Consider the following 24,401-nt stretch of genomic DNA (forward strand, 5'->3'; position numbering starts at 1 on the left):
GATGCGCGTAGAGCCGAGTGTCGCCAGTGTACACGTGGAAACTGACACCATGTCTGTGGATGATGCGCGTAGAGCAGAGTGTCGCCAGTGTACACGTGGAAGCTGACACCATGTCTGTGGATGATGCGCGTAGAGCCGAGTGTCGCCAGTGTACACGTGGAAGCTGACACCATGTCTGTGGATGATGCGCGTAGAGCCGAGTGTCGCCAGTGTACACGTGGAAGCTGATACCATGTCTGTGGATGATGCGCGTAGAGCCGAGTGTCGCCAGTGTACACGTGGAAATTGACACCATGTCTGTGGATGATGCGTGTAGAGCCGAGTGTCGCCAGTGTACATGTGGAAAGTGACACCATGTCTGTGGATGATGCGTGTAGAGCCGAGTGTCGCCAGTGTACATGTGGAAAGTGACACGTCTGTGGATGATGCGCGTAGAGCCGAGTGTCGCCAGTGTACACGTGGAAGCTGATACCATGTCTGTGGATGATGCGCGTAGAGCCGAGTGTCGCCAGTGTACACGTGGAAGCTGATAACATGTCTGTGGATGATGCGTGTAGAGCCGAGTGTCGCCAGTGTACACGTGGAAGCTGACAACATGTCTGTGGATGATGCGTGTAGAGCCGAGTGTCGCCAGTGTACACGTGGAAGCTGACACCATGTCTGTGGATGATGCGTGTAGAGCCGAGTGTCGCCAGTGTACGTGTGGAAGCTGACACCATGTCTGTGGATGATGCGTGTAGAGCCGAGTGTCGCCAGTGTACATGTGGAAACTGACACCATGTCTGCGGATGATGCGTGTAGAGCCGAGTGTCGCCAGTGTACACGTGGAAACTGACACCATGTCTGTGGATGATGCGTGTAGAGCCGAGTGTCGCCAGTGTACACGTGGAAGCTGACACCATGTCTGTGGATGATGCGCGTAGAGCAGAGTGTCGCCAGTGTACGTGTGGAAGCTGACACCATGTCTGTGGATGATGCGTGTAGAGCCGAGTGTCGCCAGTGTACATGTGGAAACTGACACCATGTCTGCGGATGATGCGTGTAGAGCCGAGTGTCGCCAGTGTACACGTGGAAACTGACACCATGTCTGTGGATGATGCGTGTAGAGCCGAGTGTCGCCAGTGTACACGTGGAAGCTGATACCATGTCTGTGGATGATGCGTGTAGAGCCGAGTGTCGCCAGTGTACACGTGGAAGCTGGCACCATGTCTGCGGATGATGCGTGTAGAGCCGAGTGTCGCCAGTGTACACGTGGAAACTGACACCATGTCTGCGGATGATGCGTGTAGAGCTGAGTGTCGCCAGTGTACACGTGGAAACTGACACCATGTCTGTGGATGATGCGTGTAGAGCCGAGTGTCGCCAGTGTACATGTGGAAGCTGATACCATGTCTGCGGATGATGCGTGTAGAGCCGAGTGTCGCCAGTGTACACGTGGAAGCTGACAACATGTCTGTGGATGATGCGTGTAGAGCCGAGTGTCGCCAGTGTACACGTGGAAGCTGACACCATGTCTGTGGATGATGCGTGTAGAGCCGAGTGTCGCCAGTGTACGTGTGGAAGCTGACACCATGTCTGTGGATGATGCGTGTAGAGCCGAGTGTCGCCAGTGTACATGTGGAAACTGACACCATGTCTGCGGATGATGCGTGTAGAGCCGAGTGTCGCCAGTGTACACGTGGAAACTGACACCATGTCTGTGGATGATGCGTGTAGAGCCGAGTGTCGCCAGTGTACGTGTGGAAACTGACACCATGTCTGCGGATGATGCGTGTAGAGCCGAGTGTCGCCAGTGTACATGTGGAAACTGACACCATGTCTGCGGATGATGCGTGTAGAGCCGAGTGTCGCCAGTGTACACGTGGAAGCTGATACCATGTCTGTGGATGATGCGCGTAGAGCCGAGTGTCGCCAGTGTACACGTGGAAGCTGACACCATGTCTGTGGATGATGCGTGTAGAGCCGAGTGTCGCCAGTGTACACGTGGAAACTGACACCATGTCTGCGGATGATGCGTGTAGAGCCGAGTGTCGCCAGTGTACACGTGGAAACTGACACCATGTCTGCGGATGATGCGTGTAGAGCCGAGTGTCGCCAGTGTACACGTGGAAACTGGCACCGTGTCTGCGGATGATGCGTGTAGAGCCGAGTGTCGCCAGTGTACACGTGGAAACTGACACCATGTCTATGGATGATGCGTGTAGAGCCGAGTGTCGCCCGTGTACATGTGGAAACTGACACCATGTCTATGGATGATGCGTGTAGAGCCGAGTGTCACCAGTGTACATGTGGAAACTGACACCATGTCTGTGGATGATGCGTGTAGAGCCGAGTGTCGCCAGTGTACATGTGGAAGCTGGCACCATGTCTGTGGATGATGCGTGTAGAGCCGAGTGTCGCCAGTGTACATGTGGAAGCTGGCACCATGTCTGTGGATGATGCGCGTAGAGCCGAGTGTCGCCAGTGTACATGTGGAAGCTGGCACCATGTCTGTGGATGATGCGCGTAGAGCCGAGTGTCGCCAGTGTACATGTGGAAGCTGATACCATGTCTGTGGATGATGCGTGTAGAGCCGAGTGTCGCCAGTGTACATGTGGAAACTGACACGTCTGTGGATGATGCGCGTAGAGCCGAGTGTCGCCAGTGTACATGTGGAAACTGACACCATGTCTGTGGATGATGCGCGTAGAGCCGAGTGTCGCCAGTGTACACGTGGAAACTGACACGTCTGTGGATGATGCGCGTAGAGCCGAGTGTCGCCAGTGTACACGTGGAAACTGACACCATGTCTGTGGATGATGTGTGTAGAGCCGAGTGTCGCCAGTGTACACGTGGAAGCTGACACCATGTCTGCGGATGATGCGCGTAGAGCCGAGTGTCGCCAGTGTACGTGTGGAAGCTGACACCATGTCTGCGGATGATGCGCGTAGAGCCGAGTGTCGCCAGTGTACACGTGGAAGCTGACACCATGTCTGCGGATGATGCGCGTAGAGCCGAGTGTCGCCAGTGTACATGTGGAAGCTGACACCATGTCTGCGGATGATGCGCGTAGAGCCGAGTGTCACCAGTGTACATGTGGAAGCTGACACCATGTCTGTGGATGATGCGCGTAGAGCCGAGTGTCGCCAGTGTACATGTGGAAGCTGGCACCATGTCTGTGGATGATGCGTGTAGAGCCGAGTGTCGCCAGTGTACATGTGGAAGCTGGCACCATGTCTGCGGATGATGTGTGTAGAGCCGAGTGTCGCCAGTGTACATGCGGAAGCTGGCACCATGTCTGCGGATGATGTGTGTAGAGCCGAGTGTCGCCAGTGTACATGTGGAAGCTGACACCATGTCTGCGGATGATGCCGCCAGGAGATTGCACGTAGTTGAGGAAGAGAAGGCCAAGATAGAAGAGAAGAGAAGTCATTGCTGGAAATGTTCAGGCTGAGTGGATAGGCAAGAGAGGAACCAAGCAAAAGCAATTCCATGGAAATGGAAAACGAGGAGAGGCTTATGTGGTCAATTATATCGAAGGTTAGTGGTTGAAGATTAAAAATTTACCATTATGAATATACCTGTACCATTATACACTTCTAAATCAAATCTGAATTTCAAGTTCTGAAAAAACCTGAGAATGGGTAGGTTCCATTACAAGTTGCGACGCATCTGTGCAAGTTCAGATGACGTGGCAATTTCATTCAATTAGTTCGGATCAAACCTCTCTCTAATCTTTTAATGCACTGAAGTAAATTACAGAAATGACCAAGTCCCTGGAAGTTGTAAAGTTCAATTACCCATTGTTCGAACACAGGAAAAAATATTTTCCACATAGAAATCAAAAAGGGCTATTCAGAAATTAGATTAAGCATAATTCCGTGTTCAAAACGATCCACTAGACCAAAACCTGAGAGAATGTAGGAATAGGTCCGCGACTGTGCCTGGTCTCATTAGGCTAGTGTCAGCATTCCGTCAAGCACACCCCCCCCCGCCCAACCCCCGGTGCTCAATGGATTTAAGCAGTGGGTACCTGAACCACACAGAAGGTCCCAGATTCAATCCCTAATCAGTATTGAGTTAGCTAACCTCAGTCAGTATACAGCAAGAGCATTACAATCAGACACAATGACCCCCCCCACCGCCCAGTTAGGGATGGGGTGTGGGAGTGGAGAAGCCAGGGTTGGTGCTCCGGATTGCTACCCACTGATCCATGCTGGAAGGATACACGTGGACATTGGATGGGAACCCAATCAAGAGTCACACATGAAAACTGGTCATTTGGGCAAGATAGCCAAGGGCGATCGGTACAATAACAAGGAGGTGGCTCCTTGCTTCGGGGAGAGAAGGGGAACATTGGGATTGGGGGGGGGGGGGGGGGGGGGGCTGTGGGGTGGAGCTTTTACTGGAACACATTCCCTGGTGAATCCAGCAGAAATTCTCTGTGTAGACTCTTCAATAAACATTTTTTCTTACACTGTCAATAGGAACGATTTTTCTTTAAATGAGCCTGCTGAACCTTGAACCTTTGGCAGCTTGTTTCAAACTTTCGAATCACAGAAATGTATTCTGTAAAGGTTGTAAACAGGCACCAGAATATTTGTCTTCCATTGAAAAAAAGAGGTTTAATCCCCATTACATGAACTCCACCTTGATATGCTTTCAAAAAAAAAGTTGCGATTCCTAATTTGCCATCGTGATGGCATATTTAACCTCTCACCTGTCCCTCCCTCATGTCTGTTATTAATATAATTCATGGAAAGCCAACAATATTCACCAGCAATGACCAAGATGCTTCATAGGTCACAGCAGTCAGTGAAACCACCAAACACGACATTACAAACAGCCACCAAAGGTACAAACAAAATCAGCCTTTCATTATGTGAAATACAATTAACACTTGAGACCGGGAAGCATATAACCGAACCGTTCAGAATGGGTTTGGCTCATTCTTCACCCATTTCAGAGCAGAGAATTACAAAGCTAAAACAAACAAAAAATCAAAGATGTTCATCAGTAAACAAAAAACATTACAGTTTAATAGCATTTGATGGAATTGGAATTGCTTAATGTTCAGCACTAGGACTATAATGAAGCAAGATCTTTAAACTTGAGGTTTTATCACAGCCAGTGAAGTGTCTCTATAAATAAAAACAAAACCAAAACTGAAAATGCTTGAAAACTGAAGTGTAGCGTGTATTCCAGCAAAGTGCTGAATCTTTGTTATAGCTAAATTCAAGGCAATTTTGGATGCACTAATCAGACAGCTTGAGCAGTTATGGAAGCAGACAAGTATGGTGTCCAGAACTGATCCGAGTCACACAATGGCACAACTTTGCTCCACGAGAAATATTCTATAGTGTGTGGCGCCACCTGGTGGAACCTCAGAACACAGAAGTTACCAGCCCAGTCGATAAGGTTCTCAAACTTTTTAAAATAATCAAATTAAAGCCATTTAAAAATATCAAAATAATCAAGTGAAAGATAAAAAATGACAGCTATTCATCCACTGATCCAAGCACCAAACGCATCAGCCAGTCAAGTGTAATCTTAGTTCACATCCGATCAGATGGAAACAAAAGCAAAATATAGCCGATGCTGGAAATCTGAAGTAAAAACAGAAAATGCTGGAAATACTCAGCAGGTCAGGCAGCATCTGTAGAGAGAGAAACAGAGTCAACATTTCAGGTCGATGACCCTTCGTCAGAACTGGGAAAAGTTGGAGATGCAACAGATTTTTAAGCAAGTACAGGGGCAGGGAAAGGGAGGAGGGGAGGAAAGAACAAAAGGAAGGTCCGTGATAGGGCGGAAGGCAGGAGAGATTAAAAGACAAAAGGGATGATGGTGCAAGGCAAAAGGAGATGGTAATGGGACAAATTAAGAAACAAAAGATGATTCTAGATGAGGTGCAAATGGCACTGGCAGAATCATCAACAGCTGCCATGTGAGAGGGGGAAAAAAAAAAAAAAAAATCAGGGCCGAGGTTATAGTCTGAAATTGTTGAACTCGATGCTGAGTCCAGAAGGCTGTAAAGTGCCTAACCGGGGGGTAGTGTCAGGGGTCCTGTAACACCTGATTAGAGTTTTTAAACATTGCTGCGTGAGACAACGTACTTTCCCACTCACCTCTGCAATTATGTCAACAAGGCCCGCTAGCAACTTGAACTTTCACAGTTATGGAATACTATGCTGAGCCACATGGTCCTTCAGCATGAGCAAACTCATCTCTTTTAACAGTTCTCCTCTACCGTCACCCACCTGAGTACTTAACTTGCAACTTAGTATCTCAGAATAAGGAAAGCCTCATTCATGCTTTTGTCACTTTAGATTTGACTTCTGCAGTGCCACTCTCACCAACCTCCCAAGTTCCACCCGACACAAACTTGCCCAAAATTCTGCTGCCCAAATGCTGTTCTATTTGAAGTCCTTCACCCATCACACATCTTCAATAAACTCTATTGACTCCTTGCCCTGCAATGCATCAAACTCATAAATCCCTCCACAGCCTTGCCTTATTCTACCTCTGCAACCTCCTCCCGCTCTATATCTCAGCCTCCAGCTCTGGTCTTCTATGCATTCTTCCCTTCATCACTGGTGGCATGATTCCCATGGCTCTTAAAATACTCCTGAAAACCATGCATTTGATCATCTCTTCTAACTGTTCAACTACAGTTCAGTCTCGAATTCGCCTCCCTGAAGCACCTCGAGAAGTTTTCTACTTTAAAAGTACAATCTAAAAACAGATTGCAAGAGCTTTTACAAGTATGTAAAAAGGAAAAGATTAGCGAAAGTAAACGTGGGTCCCTTAGAGGCGGAAACAGGAGAAATTATAATGGAGCATCAGGAAATAGCAGAGGCGTTAAACAAATATTTTGTATTTTCTTCACAGTAGAAGACACAAAGAACAGGGTGTAACTAGTGGGGTGCCGCAAGAATCAGTGCTTGGGCCTCAGCCATTTACAATCTATATCAATGACTTGGATGAGGGGGCCGAGTGTAATATATCCAAGTTTGCTGATGATACTAAGTTAAGTGGGGAAATAAGCTACGAGGAGGACATAAAGAAGCTGCAAAAAGATATAGACCAGTTAAGTGATTGGGCAAGAAGGTAGCAGATGGAGTATAATGTGGGGGATGTGTAAAATTATCCACTTTGGTAGAAAGAATGGAAAAGCAGAATATTTTTTTTAAAAGGTGAGAGATTAGTAAATGTTAGGATTCAGAGGGATTTGGGGGTCCTTGAACACAAATCACAGAAAGTTAACATGCAAGTACAGCAAGCAATTAGGAAGGCAGATGGTATGTTAGCCTTTATTGCAAGGGGGTTGGAGTGCAAGAGTAAGGAAGTCTTGCTGCAACTATATAGGGCTTTGGGGAGACCACACCTGGAGTACTGTGTACAGTTTTGGTCTCCTTATGTAAGGAAGGATATACTTGCCTTAGAGGGAGTGCAACAAAGGTTCACTAGATTGATTCCTGGGATGACAGGGCTGTCCTATGAGAAGAGGTTGAGTAGAATGGGCCTATATTCTCTGGAGTTTAGAAGAATGAGGGGTAATCTCATTGAAACATACAAGATACAGGAAACTTTCTGGTATCCGGCACTGACGGGACCGAGCTGGTGTGAATCAACAAACCCTGTTGCTTAGCAACAGCTTCAAAACAGTCGGCTGCAGCGGCAAGTGTCTCTAGCTGAAGCTGTTGCTTAGCTACAGACCTTGCCGAGCCTGACTGGAAAAAAAAAGCAACGAGAAGTAAAAAAAACTTATAGAAAACGGCTCCTGAATTTTGCCGGTAGATAGAGCTTTCCGGACTTTTAACCTCCGGTTAAACGAAAGTTTCCTGTACTGAGGGGGATTGACAGGGTAGATGCCAAGAGGCTGTTTTCTCCTGGCTGGAGAATCTAGAACTAGGGGTCATAGTCTCAGGATAAGGGGTTGGCAATTTAGGACTGAGATTAGGAGAAATTTCTTCACTCAAGGGGTTGTGAATCTTTGGAATTCTCTGCCCCAGAGAGCTGTGGATACTCAGATGATGAGTATATTCAAGACAGAGATCGATAGATTTTTGGGCTCTAAGAGAATCAAAGGATGTGGGGATAGGGCAGGAAAGTGGAGATGATGCAGAATTTCAGCCATGATCTTATTGAATGGCGGAGCAGACTCAAAGGGGCGTATGGCCTACTCCTGCTCCTATTTATTATGTTCTTATGTTTTTATAAATGCAAGTCATTTTTGTTCAACTCTCCCAGGCCACCGAAAGTGCTCGGCTCCCACCTTAGTCCAAAGGCTTGCCAAGTGGGCTGTCTCCAGCACCACTCCCTCCCTCCTTCAGAGATACACCCAGAGTAATCCAGCTCTGCTCACTTACTCCTTCCAAGGCACACCCAGAGTAATCCAGTTTCACTCACTTCCACACCCCCCCTTGAGGCTCGCCCAAGTACTCCTGGTTCAACTCTTCTCCCACCGACGTCTGCCCTGAGTATTTCGGCCATTCTCCCCATGCAGCCCAACCCAAGTGAAACAACCAGCTCAACCTGGCCCCCGCCACCCCCCAAACCAACCCCAAGGGCTGTCAACCTCCCTGGCCTAACCTAAACCCGAGGGTAGATGATAAGTAAACCATTGGGCTGACCATTTATATGCGGTTAAAATGGCAAGATTCTGCTACAATCACATTGATGTTGTTGACGACAGGTTTATTTAGGGTATTTACCATGTAATTCTCAAGTTTGTAATTTACATTAATCTATCAGATTGTTCCGGTAACAATTTAAATTTACTGTGATTCAGTGGTGGCACTCTCGCCTCAGAGTCAGGAGGTTGTGGGTTCGTCCCACACTAGAGACTTGAGCACAGAATCTAGGCTGACACTCCAGTGCAGTACTGAGGGAGTGCTGGACTGTCGGAGGTGCTGTCTTTTGGATGAGACGTTAAACCAAGACTCCATCTACCCTCTCAGGTGAACATAAAAGATATCATGGGACTATTTCAGAAAAGGAACAGGGGCGTTTTCACCAGGGTCCTGGCTGATATTTATGTCTTAACCAACTAAAAACAACAGATTATCTGGTATTTGTCTCATTGCTGTTTGTGGGACTTTGCTGTGCACAAACTGACTGCTGTATTTCCTACATTACAACAGTAACTACACTTCAAAAGTACTTAATTGGTTGTAAAGTGCTTTGGCATATCCGGAGGTCACGAAAGGCGCTATATAAATGCAAGTTTGTTCTTTCTTCATATAAAATTATTTTGTTTATAGTTGTCCAATGCATCAACACTCAGTTAACAGAAATCAACCCCTCTCAGTTCAGATCCCAAGCTCCCTTTTCCCACTAACCCATCCCTACACAGGTACTCTCTCAAATGGGAGACAAAATGACTCTCACACCAGTCTCCCACAAGAGAGACCTTGGCATGGGGCCTTAAATCTGCCTCCAGGCCAAGTGTGTGGAAAAAAAGGAGAGAGAGAGAAAAAGGCAGACAGACAAAGTGTTTGTGAAAAAGTGTTAGACAGAACAATCAGACCACTAAGGGAATGACTGGATCAACACCACACTAACTGCCATTGCTTCAGCCAGACAACAACTTGCATTGCGTGAGAGGTGGAGGGGTTGAAGGAGCAATTCCTAAGAAAGGTAATTACGTGGTCAGGAGTTGAGGGAATGGGGTTGAGGAAGCAGGAGGTGGGTCTCGAGGACAAAATGAGCTTGGAGGAAAAACTAGGAGAGAAACAGGGGTTCTGGGCTAGGTTATGAGAGTAGGTTTGACTCCCTTGTTCATATCAAAAATACAAAAGCTGTTCCAACGACCCCTCATCATTCTGCACCAGTCCAAAAAAAATAAAATGGAATGGTCAGTGATGGGGTCCTTCGACTTCAGACTATTTTCCCCGTTAGTAGAAAGTTCCAAAGCAGAATTAAATACTTTCTGAAATACCCTGTTTCGGATTGCAAGAGGCTTCGAGAATCGACGAATGCCTGTTGCCACTCCAGTGCAATATCTTCAAATCTTCACCTTCAAATGTGCCTTGAGGAAGCAAGTCACATTTGGGAGACTCTGCCCTTATTACAGTTCTCTCTGGTGACATTCTGCCAAAAGGGGAATAAACTGCACGGTACAATGACACTCATACACAACGAGGTGATACGTAATTGCCAATTTCAATCACTGGTGTGGCGGTGCAGAGAAATTAGGAAGAAAGGCGAAAGGTCATTGACCTGAAACGTTAACTCTGTTTCTCGCTCCACAGTCCTGACCTGCTGAGTATTTCCAGCATTTTCTGTTTTTATTTCAGAGTTCCAGCATCTGCAGTATTTTGCTTTTGCTCTAAGATAAGAATCTTGGCATAAGCTCTCTACCTAGTCTGAACAGGCCAGAACTTCTAATTTGGCAAAAAAAATCCCTGCGCTATGTGGATTCAGACATCTCAAAGGTGGTGAGCGATCAGTATTATAGGATTCAGAGGCCTGTGGTGCTGTGTTAGGAATTTGCAATGCAACTAAGGGTAATGCCCCTGCCCTGCTTTTAAACAAACATTACCAGACAGGCTCCCTCGCACTGGGTCTTCTACAAAGGCACTTTCAATCAGCAGAACAGGACCAGCCAAATGTATTCCAGCAATAAATGTTTGGCCTAGGGTGAAGGAATAGAATATGAACCCTTTTCAATGCTAATATTGGGATTAACACCCTCATTTTCTTTTCCCCAGCAGCTCCGTCATGACCCTCTCTAGATTCTGCACAGAATGTCAGCTGGCTGACTGCACCATACACCTCCTGACCACTGGCCCCTATCTGAATCTTCCATCCTGAAAAATATGCAGACCATCAGGCCCATTATTGTCACTTGCCCGTTTCAATCTTCCACCTCTAAAGTCCTGTTAGGATTAGACACTGAATATTATTACTGCTCCTCATACCTTTGATGCCTAGACTGACATAGTAATGTCGATGCCGAAGAAGACACCAACTCCACTCCCCATAGAGAAACTTAGCAAACTCTGGGGAGGGAAAGCTCAGTTCACCTCATCCTCCCCATAAGTTCAGGCAAAGAAAGGTGTAGGTCACCACTGCATCAGGTCAATGATGTTCTGCTGATGTGCTGCATGTCTTGGGGACAATCATTGCCACCACCAGTGGTCTCCAGCACCAGAGAGAGAAGGGGAGAAATAAATATTCGTGGGTTACTAAAAGAGACACGGTGGCGGGGAAAAGATGAAGGGAGGTATTTGGGCATTAGGCCCCAGAGAGGTATTGGCAGAACACAGATTGTCGAGCAGAGATTCTAGGGACAGAATAGGCGTTAGGTGGGCAGAAAGAGTATATGGGAAACATTTGAAACAATAATCTTTCCTGTCTTTATTTGTACACGTCAATGGATGTCTGAGACTGGAACCTAAACATTTGTACGGCTTTCTCAATATGGAACATAGAAGTATACCGAGCCGTTGAATAGGCCACAATTGGAGTAATGCATGCAATTCTGGGCACCCCATTATAAGATATTAGAACCATGGAAAGGGTACAGTTAAGATTCACTAGGACAATATCAGAAATGAAGGGTTATATCTATGAAGAAACATTCAAGAAATTGTTTTATTCTAACTGAAAGAGTAAGTAAGGAAGCATCTAAGAGGTTTCCAAAATTGAGAGTAAACAGTGAGCGATTGTTTCCAATGGTTGGTGAATTGGTAACAAGATGCAGAGACTGAGGACCATCATTAGAAGAATGAAGATTTTTTAAACACATACAGGGGTTATTGGAACATAAAATGTTTTACCACAGCTGGCAATTGAGTTTAAAAAGGGATTGGATAAAGGGCACAGAAATGTATTTAGATAGGTTCAGTTGAAGAGCTAGCATCAGCAAAGGTACAGTGGACTGAATGGCCACCTTCTGTGTTGTAACTTCCGTGAGTAGAATTGTGCAGTTGTCTCATCATTCTCCAATAGACCTGGAGCATGGTAATAAAGTTATGCACTATGGTAATCATCTCTGTCAAATATTACCCAGTACCATAGAATACTATACAGCAATAAGAATTGCTTTGTACACTTGTTCCACTAAGACAAAGGATTGTAAAACCCTGTCTGAGACACCCATGAAGCTAGCACATCACAGTGTTCTTTTAAGTCAAGGACTCGTACCTCCTAAATCAATACCAAAATTAATAATGAATTGCAAGGAAATTGGAAACCCAGGTTTGCTCTCTTCCCTGACGCAAAGCCAATTAAGAGGACCTTGCAGAATCACTGGAATAAATCAAACTGCTTGGATTCATGACATGGGTACATGTATATGTTAAGTCTCCAATGCTATGACAATGAAGACTTGTATTCATTCTTTCTTGCTATTTTTTGGGTCCTTAGCAATGAGCTGTGACAGTCTCCTGGGCTGAGTAACGAAGCCTCTTTTCTAGATAGTCCAGAGGCAGACTGGCAGAATTTACAACAAGCCAAGTCATGGCTCGGTGGGAGGAATAACATGTGACCAGCAGCTAGACAAGGGGTCCCCACAGTGGAGGTAAATTTTAAAGTGAGTACTACAGTACTTGGCATGAATCAATATTTTTTTTGTACAATTGTAAATACCACCTCAAAAAATTACTAAATCAAGAGAAAAAGAATTAGAGAGGGGATGCTAAGGTGCTCTTTATATAGCGCAAGAGAAGCTTAACATGGCTAACAACTAAAAACATAGCTGAGAGAGACTAGATGACAAACTAAGTACATTATTTCTTCACTTGAAGAACGTGAGTTCAAATCCAGCCCAAACTGATGGGATGAAAGCCTCCTATTTGTTGGCTGCAAATTTCCATTGAACATTTTCAACCCAGTTCACCACAACTGTGGTCCACACAAAGGTCACAAGGACGGCTGGCAGAGGGAATGGGTCAAATCTTTCTGGTGTAATAACGTGTGCAGTTCTTAGATTGAGTTGAGATTGAGTGGAAGTATTTTCATTTTATGAGGCTCTATCCCATCTTGTGCCTGATGGAGGCACTGATACTGAATCACAAAGAGCGAAGAACTCCATTCCTCAGCACCAAGTCCCTCAACTCATGGAACCAAAAAAAAAGTTTTGGTGATTTTTCAGTTGGCGTGGCTATCTTTACTAACACAAGATGGAGAAGGTGACTAAGAACTTGCACGAGGGCTGCATTACTTCAGTAGCTTATCTGGCAAGTAAACAACCCCAAACATTCCAATTGAGATAGTTACACACAATCAAAACAGAAGTATTCTAGAGATTGTTTAAACTTACGGGGTTATGTAGTCACTGGACATTTATCACTTACAAAAGTGCCTCAACATTTTCACCATGTAATTAAGCAAATCATAATGGTCATATGCAAGTACATATTTAGATACACCACCAACTCAATTAAAAACTGAACATTATTAGAATGCTCCAACAATCACCCACCTCTCTTCCTTTGTGTGTGACCAAAGCAGCAAGTGGCTTGGCATAGAACCGACTGTAGGAGAATCCCAGACAGCCATACATACTATTAGCTGTAAGCTTTAGGGCCTTTTGTCTGATGTCATACTGTAACAGAAAACAAAGTCACATGTCATTAGACGAAATAAAGCATCTCTCAAAAATGTTGAATACTGATAAAGTCTTAACTTCATTCAGCAGCTGATGAAGAGGATAATCTCCAGGTGTCAACATGCGGAAAGTCCCTACTGGAGTTACAAAGTACTGTAACTGGCGTTATTGAAATACTAACCAGAGAAAGCCCTAGTATCATTGTAAATGCCATAAGAAATTGCAATAATCAAACAAATTACCAGCCTATTAGTATTGCCTAATTCAACACTGGCTTCAATCCAGAGACATTCTATATTTCTCACTCACAGACATCTCCAAGAGTGACAAGTGATGTTATAAATATTAAAATGTTTCAGCGTTTTTTCCCCAAAGACAAATCATCTTAAAATGCTGCTGTGAAGTGATAAATCAGTAATATACCCAGAACTGTCACATTACTAAGGCAGTAATCGTGCTAACGCTTTTCAGTATCATTACAATCCCAACCATGATACAGTTCAGCTTTTACAGTCTGCCCAAGTTGCCAGTCAAGTGATAAATGAGAACAGCCGCTCCTGCCTCAGTGAAGCTCGGGGTTTACTGAGGTGGTGTCCTTGTTGAAAATTATTGGAGATGGGGGGGGGGGGGGGGAATAAGAAGGGAGAGAGCAATTTGAAAAGGTTGATATCCCTTGCAAATATCTGGCAAGTTGGAGACTATAGCTAGTTGAGATCTCCATTTGCTACCCAACCCCCACACAAAGACGAGAGAAGTGGCCACTAAATGCATGAAGATTTTAAGGAAGTAAAAAGCCTTTAAGTGCCGGAACCATTGTGGGTAAAACCTTGCTACCTATCGTTACCTACAATTTATATTTAAAATGGTGCAATTTTGTGCATTTTAAAGCAGCAAAAAAAATGCTTTTATATGGTATATTTTAGAAAGAAAAATAAAACGTTACAAGTCACCAACTTCTCCTCCTGCACCCCCCCCCCCCAAAAGGAATTTCAGAAAAACCTAAAAAGATGTGAAAAAAATATCAAATTGTTGTAAATAATAATGGATTTCTATATAAAATTCTGGTCCCTTCACTCAGCTTGCATCTGAGAATCATCACTTCATGCTTCAGTTTGTTTTGTGTATCAACTTTTTTTTTTAATGTCAAAGATCAAGACTAGGCAGCTTCCAGCAAACAAAATGTAACGGGCACAGTTCAAGCCCTCCACTCAGCCTGGTAATAATTCCCTAGAGCTTGCGCAGTAAGTTATTACTATCCAGACAGGGTTTTCATAGAATCATACTGCACAGAAGGAAGCCATTCAGCCCATTGTGCCTTTGAAAGTTCAGCCCATTGTGCCTTTGAAAGAGCTTTCCCCATAGCTCTGCACATTCTCCCTTAATTTGGCCTTAACCATAGCAGTTTGTAGCTTTTCAAGTCATTGGCCAGGTTTAAAATGGTACATGCAATTGGCAATGCTGCTAAATCACTGAACTGGGCAATGGTGAAATATAGAAAAATAGAAGCAGGAGTAGGCCATTCGGCCCTTCGAGCCTGCTCTGACATTCAATATGATCATGGCTGATCCTCTATCTCAATACCATATTCCTGCTCTCTCCCTATACCTCGACGCCTTTTGCGTCTAGAAATCTATCCATCTCTTTCTTAAATATATTCAGTGACTTGGCCTCCACAGCCTCCTGTGGTAGAGAATTCCACATGTTCACCACCCTCTGAATGAAGAAATTTCTCCTCATCTCAGTCCTAAATGTCCTACCCCGTATCCTGAGACTGTGACCCCTCGTTCTAGACCCCCCAGCCAGGGAAAACATCCTCCCTGCATCCAGTCTGTCTAGCCCGGTCAGAATTTTATACGTTTCAATGAGATCCCCTCTTTCTTCTAAACTCTAGTGAATACAGGCCTAGTCGACCCAATCTCTCCTCGTACAACAATCCCGCCATCCCAGGATTCAGTTTGGTGAACCTTCGCTACACTTCCACTATGGCAAGTATATCCTTTCTTTGGTAAGGAGACAAAAACTGCACACAGTACTCCAGGTGTGGTCTCACCAAGGCCCTGTATAACTGTAGTAAGAATCCTTGCTCGTGTACTCAAGTCCTCTTGCAATGAAGGCCAACATAGCAATTGCCTTCCTAACTGCTTGCTGCACCTGCATGTTTGCTTTCAGTGACTGGTGTACAAGGACACCCAGGTCCCTCTGTACATCAACATTTCCCAATCTATCACCATTTAAATAATACTCTGCCTTTCTGTTTTTCCTACCAAAGTGGATAACTTTACAGTTATCCACGTTATACTGCATCTGCCATGTATTTGCCCACTCACTCAACTTGTCTAAATCGCCTTGAAGCCTCTTTGCATCCTCCTCACAACTCACAATCCCACCTAGTTTTGTGTAGTCAGCAAACTTGGAAATATTACATTTGGTTCCCTCATCCAAATCATTGATATATATTGTGAATAGCTGGGGCCCAAGCACTGATCCCTGCGGTACCCCACTAGTCACCGCCTGCCACCCCGAAAAAGACCCATTTATTCCTACTCGCTCTTTCCTGTCTGTTAACCAATTTTCATTCCATGCCAGTATATTACCCCCAATCCCATGTGCTTTAATTTTGCACACTAACCTCTTATGTGAGACTTTATCAAAGGCCTTCTGAAAATCCAAATACACCACATCCACTGGTTCTCCCTTATCTATTCTACCAGTTACATCCTCAAAAAACTCCAGTAGGTTTGTCAAACACTATTTCCCTTTCATAAATCCATGTTGACTTTGTCTAATCCCATTGATATTTTCCAAGCATTATGTTATCACATCCTTTACTAAAAGACGCTAGCATTTTCCCTACTTCTGATGTTAGGCTCACCGGTCTGTAGTTCCCTGTTTTCTCTCTCCCTCCTTTTTTTTAAAAAATAGTAGGGTTACATTTGCCACCCTCCAATCTGCAGGAACTGTTCCATAATCTATAGAATTTTGGAAGATGACAACCATTGCATCCACTATTTCCATGGCTACCTCTTTTAGTACTCTGGGATGCAGATCATCAGTCCCTGGGGATTTATCGGCTTTCAGTCCCATTAATTTCTCCAGCACTATTTTTTTTTTTTACTAATACTAATTTCCTTTAATTCCTCCTTCTCACTAGACTCTTGGTTCCTTAGCATTTCTGGGAAGTTATTTGTGTCCTCTACCGTGAAGACAGAACCAAAGTATTTGTTTAATTACTCTGCCATTTCCTTGTTCCCCATTATAAATGTGAGCACCCCATTATGCATTGAAGCATCTCTAAAGGCTCTTGAGCGTCAGCTGTGGTTCAGTTGGTAGCACCCTTGCCTCTGAGTCAGAAGATTGCGGGTTCACGTCCCAATCCAGGGACTTGAGCACCAAAATCTAGGCCGACACTGCAGTGCAGTACTGAGGGAGGTGCAGTCTTTAGGATGAGACTTTAAACCGAGGCCCCGTCTGCTCTCTCGGGTGGATGTAAAAGATCTCATGGCACTATTTTGAAGAAGAGCAGGGGAATTATCCCCGGTGTCCTGGCCAATATTTATCCCTCAATCAACATCACTAAAACAGATTATCTGGTCATTATAACATTGCTGTTTGTGGGAGCTTGCTGTACGCAAATTGGCTGCCGCATTTCCTACATTACAACAGTGACTACACTTCAAAAAGTACTTCATTGGCTGTAAAGTGCTTTGGGAAATCTGGTGGTCGTGAAAGGCGCTATATAAATGCAAGTCTTTCTTTTTTCCAATTGGGGCACATTTTCCTCAATCAAGATTCTATTGCATCCTTGGGAGGGAAACCTAGTTACTTTGAGAAAATGTTATTCCAAGCTTTAAAAGATTAACTTTGACCTGCTTTCATTTGGAAACCACAATAAGTTCAGCTTAGGGATGCAGAACTGTTTTAGCAGTTGTAATTATTGCTTCATATAGAATGCTCCATAAAGCAAAATAAAATCTAGAAGTCAATTCATGACAACAACCACAATTTTTCGAAGAACAATTAACTTCGTGTCCTCAGTGACAAAGACACCACAGCATTTGTCCAGCCAAAATCAGAAAGACATAACTTTTCTCTGTATAACAGTACGATTCCTCAGTACAGCTTGTACACTCTGCAGAACTTTCAGGGTGTGAAACATTAAGCCTCCTTCATTGGCAAACACTTAAAAAACCGAGAGAGATATACAGCTACTCAAGTAACAGTCATCCCGTATTTGAAAAGCTACCTGCAAATAGAGGTCTGGATTTAAGTCTGGTTGCTTCATCAGCTGCTTGACTTGACGTCGCCTCTCCACCAGTTTCCGGATTTCTTTGGGCAGAACACCCATCTCCTGATCTTGGTCTGGTATTTCAGGAATTTCTTCTAGTTCATCACCCTTGGGGAAAAAAACAAATAGAAACTGAAGTAACATATGTTGACAATATAGCACAAACACAGGTTAATAAAGTTTCAGTTCTTATACTTTCTGCGGAGAGTTAAACTCTCAACTATGCCGAAAAGAAAAATTCTCTTCTGCCTCGAGTGACAAGACAAACTACTCCAACTAATCTCCTGTGAAGAGACTTTTCAATAGATTGTCTTCATTTGCCAAAGTATTCACCAAAATCAATACAGTCCCCAATCAACGACATCAGTAAAAATCAAAATCCCTAAAATATGCAATATATAGTAACAAATCTGTTCTTTATAATGATGAGCACTTGAAACCAAATATAACATTTATAAATATCAAAAGTATTGAATGGAATCAAAATGTAAACTAATAACCAGTTAGAGATATACTCACTTTTCTATATTAACGCCTCCGCTATAGAAACTATGAAAATCTCAACACGCCTTCACCTACATGAACATTCAAATTAGGTTTTGGCACATTTGAACTTATTCTTGTCTCAATGGGGATTATGTTTGCCAATAGCAGGGGGAGAGAGTGGAAAATAAGAGGCAAGTTAACCAGGCCGTCACAACTTCAAGCAGCCCAATAAAGAGTAGCGTAAGCAGAGACTAGAAAGAAGTCAAAAAGCAAAAAAATGCTGTAAGTCTGAAACAAAAAACAGAAAATGCTGGAAACGTTCAAGAAGTCAGGCAGCATCTGTGGAATAGGCAAGTTGAAAGAGGTCATTTCGTCAAGTAAATTAAGAATGGTGTGGTGGGGCCTAAAGAAACTAGAGTGTCATTCTTCTAAATAGGAATGATCTTTCTCCAGTCAAACTTAAGTACATTGGAAGGGCTTATGCATGTAGCAAAACAAGAATCTGAAACTGGGAATCTCTCAAGAAAGGACTTCCAAATCACAATAGCTTTGACACCAGAAGAACTATACAGCCATTCTGGGTATGTGGCTATTCTGAGAAGAATCACCATCATTTACTTGAGAATCTAGCTTGAGGGGAATAGTTTGTACTTGGAAGCTCATTTTTTCTAAAATTGAGAAGCTTAGGTGAAAGCACCCAAACCCACAGGACATCACCAATGTTTAAAGGACTGGATAAATCGAGAAGTAAATGCCAAGTTTGTGTTTTGAAGTAGGTAGACTAAGTAAGCAGCTCTTAGACAAGACAACGTTACTCAGTCTTGGTTCCGAATATTCATTCTCTCTCTCTCTCTCTCTCTCATTTGCAGGAATATAAATCCTGGTAAAAACATCACAGATACTACTATTTTAGCAAGTGCCACTTTCTCAATGTTAAAAATTTAAATTAATTGATAATAATGAGCGGACACCAAGTGTAACATATAGAGTCATACATTTATATACAGCACAGAAAGAGGCCCTTTGGTCCATCAAGCTCCATCTATTCTAATCCCATTTTCCAGCACTTGGTCCGTAGCCTTGTATGCTATGGCATTTCAAGTGCTCATCTAAATGCTTCTTGAATGTTGAGGGTTCCTGCCTCTACCACCCTTTCAGGCAGTGAATTCCAGATTTCAACCACCCTCTGGGTGAAATTTTTTCCCTCAAATCCCCTCTAAACCTCCTGCCCCTTACCTTGAAACCATGCTCTCTGGTTATTGACCCCTCTACTAAGGGGAACAGTTCCTTTCTATCTACCCTATCTATGCCCCTCATAATTTTGTACACCTCAATCAGGTCCCCCTCAGCCTTCTCTGCTCTAAGGAAAACAACCTCAGCCTGTCCAGTCTCTCTTCATAGCTGAAGCGCTCCAGCCCAGGCAACATCCTGGTGAATCTCCTCTGCACCCTCTCCAATGCAATCACATCCTTCCTATAGTGTGGCGACCAGAACTGCACACAGTATTCCAGCTGTGGCCTAACTAGCACTTTGTACAGCTCCATCATAACCTCCCTGCTCTTATATTCTATGCCTCGGCTAATGAAGGCAACATAACAGGAAGATCCTTCCAGATACTTCGGCTAACTTTCTATTCAGTCAGTCAGTTACAATATTCACAATGTGCAAGCCATCTGGAAGATTGTTCTTACCTCCAGATTCTTTTGAGAATTTGCAGCATTTCTCTCCACAGTAGTGAAACAGATATTGAATTCCTGAATGATTGAAGGATACAAGCTATTGAAGTCAAGCAGCAATATGAATTTGTCATAGAAACCTGAAAAAAGAGAGAGATTATAAACATCCAACTGTTACAGGAAGGCCACATTTAAATCAACCATCATACAATGGGGTAAAGGAACAAATTATCCAGATGAGATTGGGTAACTTGTATTTTGTTAACAGGAAAAATATGTCAAATCCACTTTCTAACTGTGTGTTAGAGGTAGCTGGTTTATTTTATTGAGGAATCTAAGTCAAGGGCAGGTTAAAAGCCTGTAGTTTATGGCTCAATCAGGGAGGTCCCAGGTTTAATCTGTCATCTGCCCCAATTTAGTCAATTTCAATATTGGAAGTGTATTTAGGTGGAAGTTTATTGAAGCCAGGCATGGGCTCAGATGTAATGGTTCCCCAAGACAAAATAGTCCAACACTACATGTCTAGACTTCCACACAGAATATGCCATTTCAGCAAGACACCACAAGATTGCTGTTGCTCATGAATCTACGCCTCAATATGAAACAGTGCTTTCTGGAAAGGAGGGTTAAGCAGGAAAAAAAAAGACATAAGAAAAAAAAGAGGTGGGAGAAGGAACATAAATGTGGCATGGATTTATTTTACAATGTCCAGAATTCTTAAACTTACCAACTTTGGGTTCCAAGACCAAACCACCAGCATATGCTGCTTTTCTTCGACCTTTCTTCATTTTGCCTACACTTCCACCTCCTCCATCAACATGTTCTTCATCATCATCTACCTGATCGGGCCAAAATTCAAGTCATGAAAAACAGAAGATGTTTTCATGCTGCAGCTGAACAGTTGAAGGCAGCAGCCTCACAGAAGGGGCAGGCAGGCCACTTGTTTGGTGTGGATAATACACTGATGCTAATCATGCTATAAAGATACCTTTTTCATCTAAAATATATGAGCAAGAATCCAAGTGAGATCCCAAAAAGAAAATAATCTGAAATACTCAGCAAGTCTGGAAGCACAGGTTATCTGGCTTATTTTAGATTCTGAAAATGTCACCTGGCAGTACGACATTCAGAAGAAATTACACAAAATAGCTTCATAATTTTAGGTACAAAATATGCACAAATGTAACAATTGTTTAAGACTAAAACATTAATATTCTAAAAAATCCATCCCCACAAAAACATCTACAGTATTTTAACCAGGCTATCAGCTGTGGCTCAGTGAGTGGCACTCCGACTTCAGTCAGAAGGTCATGGGTTCAAGTCCCACTCCAGAGCACATAATCCAGGCCAACACTCCTTGTGCCAGTACTGAGGGAGGCTCGTCTTTTCCGAGGCTCCATGGTACTTTTCGAAGAAGTTCTACAGGGGATTTCTTCCTGGTTTCTTGGCCAATATTTATCCCTCAACTATCATCATTAAAACTGATTATCTGGTCATTATCACATTGCTGTTTGTGGACCTTGCTGTGTGCAAATTGGCTGCTGCGTTTCCTACATTACAACAGTGACTGTACTTCAAAAGTATTGGATTGGCTGTAAAGCGTTTTGGGATGTCTGGAGGTGGTGAAAGTTTTTAAGCAACCGATGCCACTTGTATTTCCATGACTGACTTGTTTGAGTTTCATGAAAGCCTCTTTTTTTTAAAAAAAGTCAGTTTAGATAAATCATGCCATAACAGAATAACCAATTAAAAAAAAACTTTTTAAACCTAGCGCCTACAAATTATGGGCACAATCTAAAATGGAAGAGAAACCTAATGAGGCAAGTAAATCAGGCTCAGGGATCTTAAAATGGACATTTCCCAAGTCCTATAAAAAAGGTTTCAAATCATTGAAGCTCATCAGATCACTAATTTTACAATTCCACAGTTATTTACACAGCCCTCTCAACTGTCTCATTGCATCCAGAATTTTACTGCAGCATTATAACACCCAATTGCCTTCAATTGAGCGAGCTGTCAATTGAAAATGGATTCCTTCTGCCAGATTTCAGTATTCAAATGATGTGTCATTGGAAGTACACTACAGCAGTATAATAACTTTCAAAGTCAATGATATATGTACAGAAATAAAATACATACAGCACCCAGCCACCCTATAATATTAATAGGATTTCTAGTTATTTCCTCATGAATCATTTCATTCTACATTAAACACTGAACAATCGCTAGATTGTGGTCAGCAAGAACGGTCGCATCCAATTATGTTCCCATACTCAACAAATTAATGCGTGATATTCACTGTCACCAAATAGAAAACAAGTTCTCTTGGCCACATTTTGACAAAACAATCAAGATAAAACAATACAGGAAACTTTCGATTAACCGGCCCCTAAATAACCGGAAATGTCGGTTAACCGGCAAAATTCAGGAGTCGGTTTCAGCTAACTTTTATTACTTGCACAGCAACAAATTGAGGAAGGCAAGGGTTTGGCTGCAGCTGTTGCTAAGCTACAGAGACGCTTGCAACTTGTGGACGTTCTTCTGAAGCTAAGCAACAGGGTTTGTTGCTTTATACGGAGCTCTAAGGTCCGTATCTTTCACTATAGCGTTCGGTTATCCGGAATTGTTACTGAACCGGCACCACGTCGGTCCCGTCCGTGCCGGATACCAGAAAGTTTCCTGTATATAAAGACTGCAGGAAACAAGGCATAATATTAAAGTGTTGCGGTACTCACAGACTCTTGCACATGCTTCTTGAAAAAAGGCTTATCAGGTACAATGTAGTTTCTTTCATGGAAAGCATGCAGCAGCAAATATTCATTTCTCTCAGAACGGCCACCCATCAGCGTTCGTGACTAGGAGAGATAAATCAACTTTTAAAACATCAATAATAAAAGTCTTGCATATAGCAAGCATTTCCTGCCAATGTTATGCTCACTTCCTTTAATGCTTTGTTGGTAACATTAATAGTTAGGAAACAGCGTATCCTCTACTAATGCTACAGGTGATTTATTAATAATAAAAAGTCTAACTGAAAACAAGTATTTTCTGTGTCACTTACTTCCTGCCAGTTTGGTAACATCCCCATCTTCATAAACTGGCAGTTCCTCCAACTTATGAGCAATGCCATGGGAGATCTATGCGTAATATTTATTAGTAGATCTCCCATGTTGCTCAGCGAGTTCTCACCTCATGATCTTTGTCTCTTTCTCATTCCAACACCCTAACCAGTCTGTGTCTCTACCCCACTCCCGTTTCCCCCATGATTTCTTTTTTTTCTTACTCAATGTGTTACTCTCCTGCAATGTCTGTACCTTCCCATAATATCTCTCTCTGTCGGTCTGTCTGCTGACCTTTCTGCCCCCAGGTTCGTTGATGCCCCTATCTAGGTCTCTCTCTGACTGGCTCTACCTTCAATGTCTGTGAACTCATGACTTCCACCTCCCCTGATGTCTCTATCCTACTGATCTCTACCTCTTTGTTTACAGACCTCTATCTACCCACAAATCTGCCACTCTAGCTCTGGGTGAGGTGGAGCAGAGATTAGGGGGGGGGTGGGGGCGCGGGGCAGAGTGACGAAGCTGCCAACTGAGGTGCAAATCAGGGTTGTGAGCAGAGTCAGGGTCCAAGAGATATATTTAAAGAAACCAAGACAGAGGAGGAGAAAAGAAATTAATCAACTCAGAGCAGTTGGTCAAACCAACAAAACATTAATTGAATGGAGCAGCAGGCAATGTTGAATTAATAGGTTACTGGGCCAGCAGGTATCAGCAGGGAAATACAGTGCAAGCAGTCTGTGCTTTGGAAAGTGAACTGCTGACGGCAAGTTAGCGGCCACAGAAGGCAGCAGTCCAGTGGCCTGCAAGAGGCTGAAAGCAAATCACAGGATGGCAGAGATAGTAAAGGAGATTTCCAGATAAGGGATATGGCAGAGGGTGGGCCTTACTGGGAGCAGCGAGAACCAGGCATATTACTGCAGAGCCAGACCCAGCAGAGGAGATTTTCAACTTTTGGGGGAGAAGCAGTCATTTGAAGAGGGGAACTGGAATCAGGGTAAAACCAGTTAAGCAGCACTGAACAGTTAAGCCTTAGGGAGGATGTGGGAAACAGAAAGAGGAGTGCAACAATGCTACTTACAACAGGAGACCTACAATTACACTGTGACAGGCAAATGTTGACATTGGATTTTGCCATTACAAATGTTTACATAAAAATATAATTCTAAAAATTAAGAAGCAAGATTAATGTAGACTGGAACTGCACACCATAAAAGCAGACACACACACAATATATGAAGGATGTTCCTGATGGTCGGGAGTCCAGAACCAGAGGTCACAGTCTAAGGATAAGGGGTAAGCCATTTAGGACAGAAATGAAGAGGAATTTCTTCACCCAGAGAGTGGTGAACCTGTGGAATTCT

At 43.5% G+C, this 24,401-nt stretch overlaps 1 protein-coding gene across 2 annotated transcripts in view; it reads right to left on the reverse strand.

Annotated features, from left to right (window-relative positions):
- Positions 1 to 24,401, reverse strand: part of pola1 (polymerase (DNA directed), alpha 1) — a 316,470-nt gene that overhangs the window by 212,826 nt on the left and 79,243 nt on the right. For both annotated transcript variants that reach the window (XM_086006560.1, XM_086006561.1), the window contains exons 22-26: positions 22,717 to 22,836; positions 20,709 to 20,820; positions 19,997 to 20,121; positions 17,778 to 17,927; positions 13,409 to 13,531 (exon numbers count right to left, since the gene is read on the reverse strand). In XM_086006560.1, coding sequence (XP_085862686.1) covers positions 13,409 to 13,531; positions 17,778 to 17,927; positions 19,997 to 20,121; positions 20,709 to 20,820; positions 22,717 to 22,836 — 630 coding nt within the window. The remainder of the gene's footprint in view (positions 1 to 13,408; positions 13,532 to 17,777; positions 17,928 to 19,996; positions 20,122 to 20,708; positions 20,821 to 22,716; positions 22,837 to 24,401) is intronic.

The sequence above is a fragment of the Somniosus microcephalus genome, chromosome 14 (genome assembly GCF_052327205.1).
Source record: "Somniosus microcephalus isolate GS21.2 chromosome 14, FLI_Smic_1.0, whole genome shotgun sequence".
NCBI classification, from domain to species: Eukaryota; Metazoa; Chordata; class Chondrichthyes; order Squaliformes; family Somniosidae; genus Somniosus; species Somniosus microcephalus.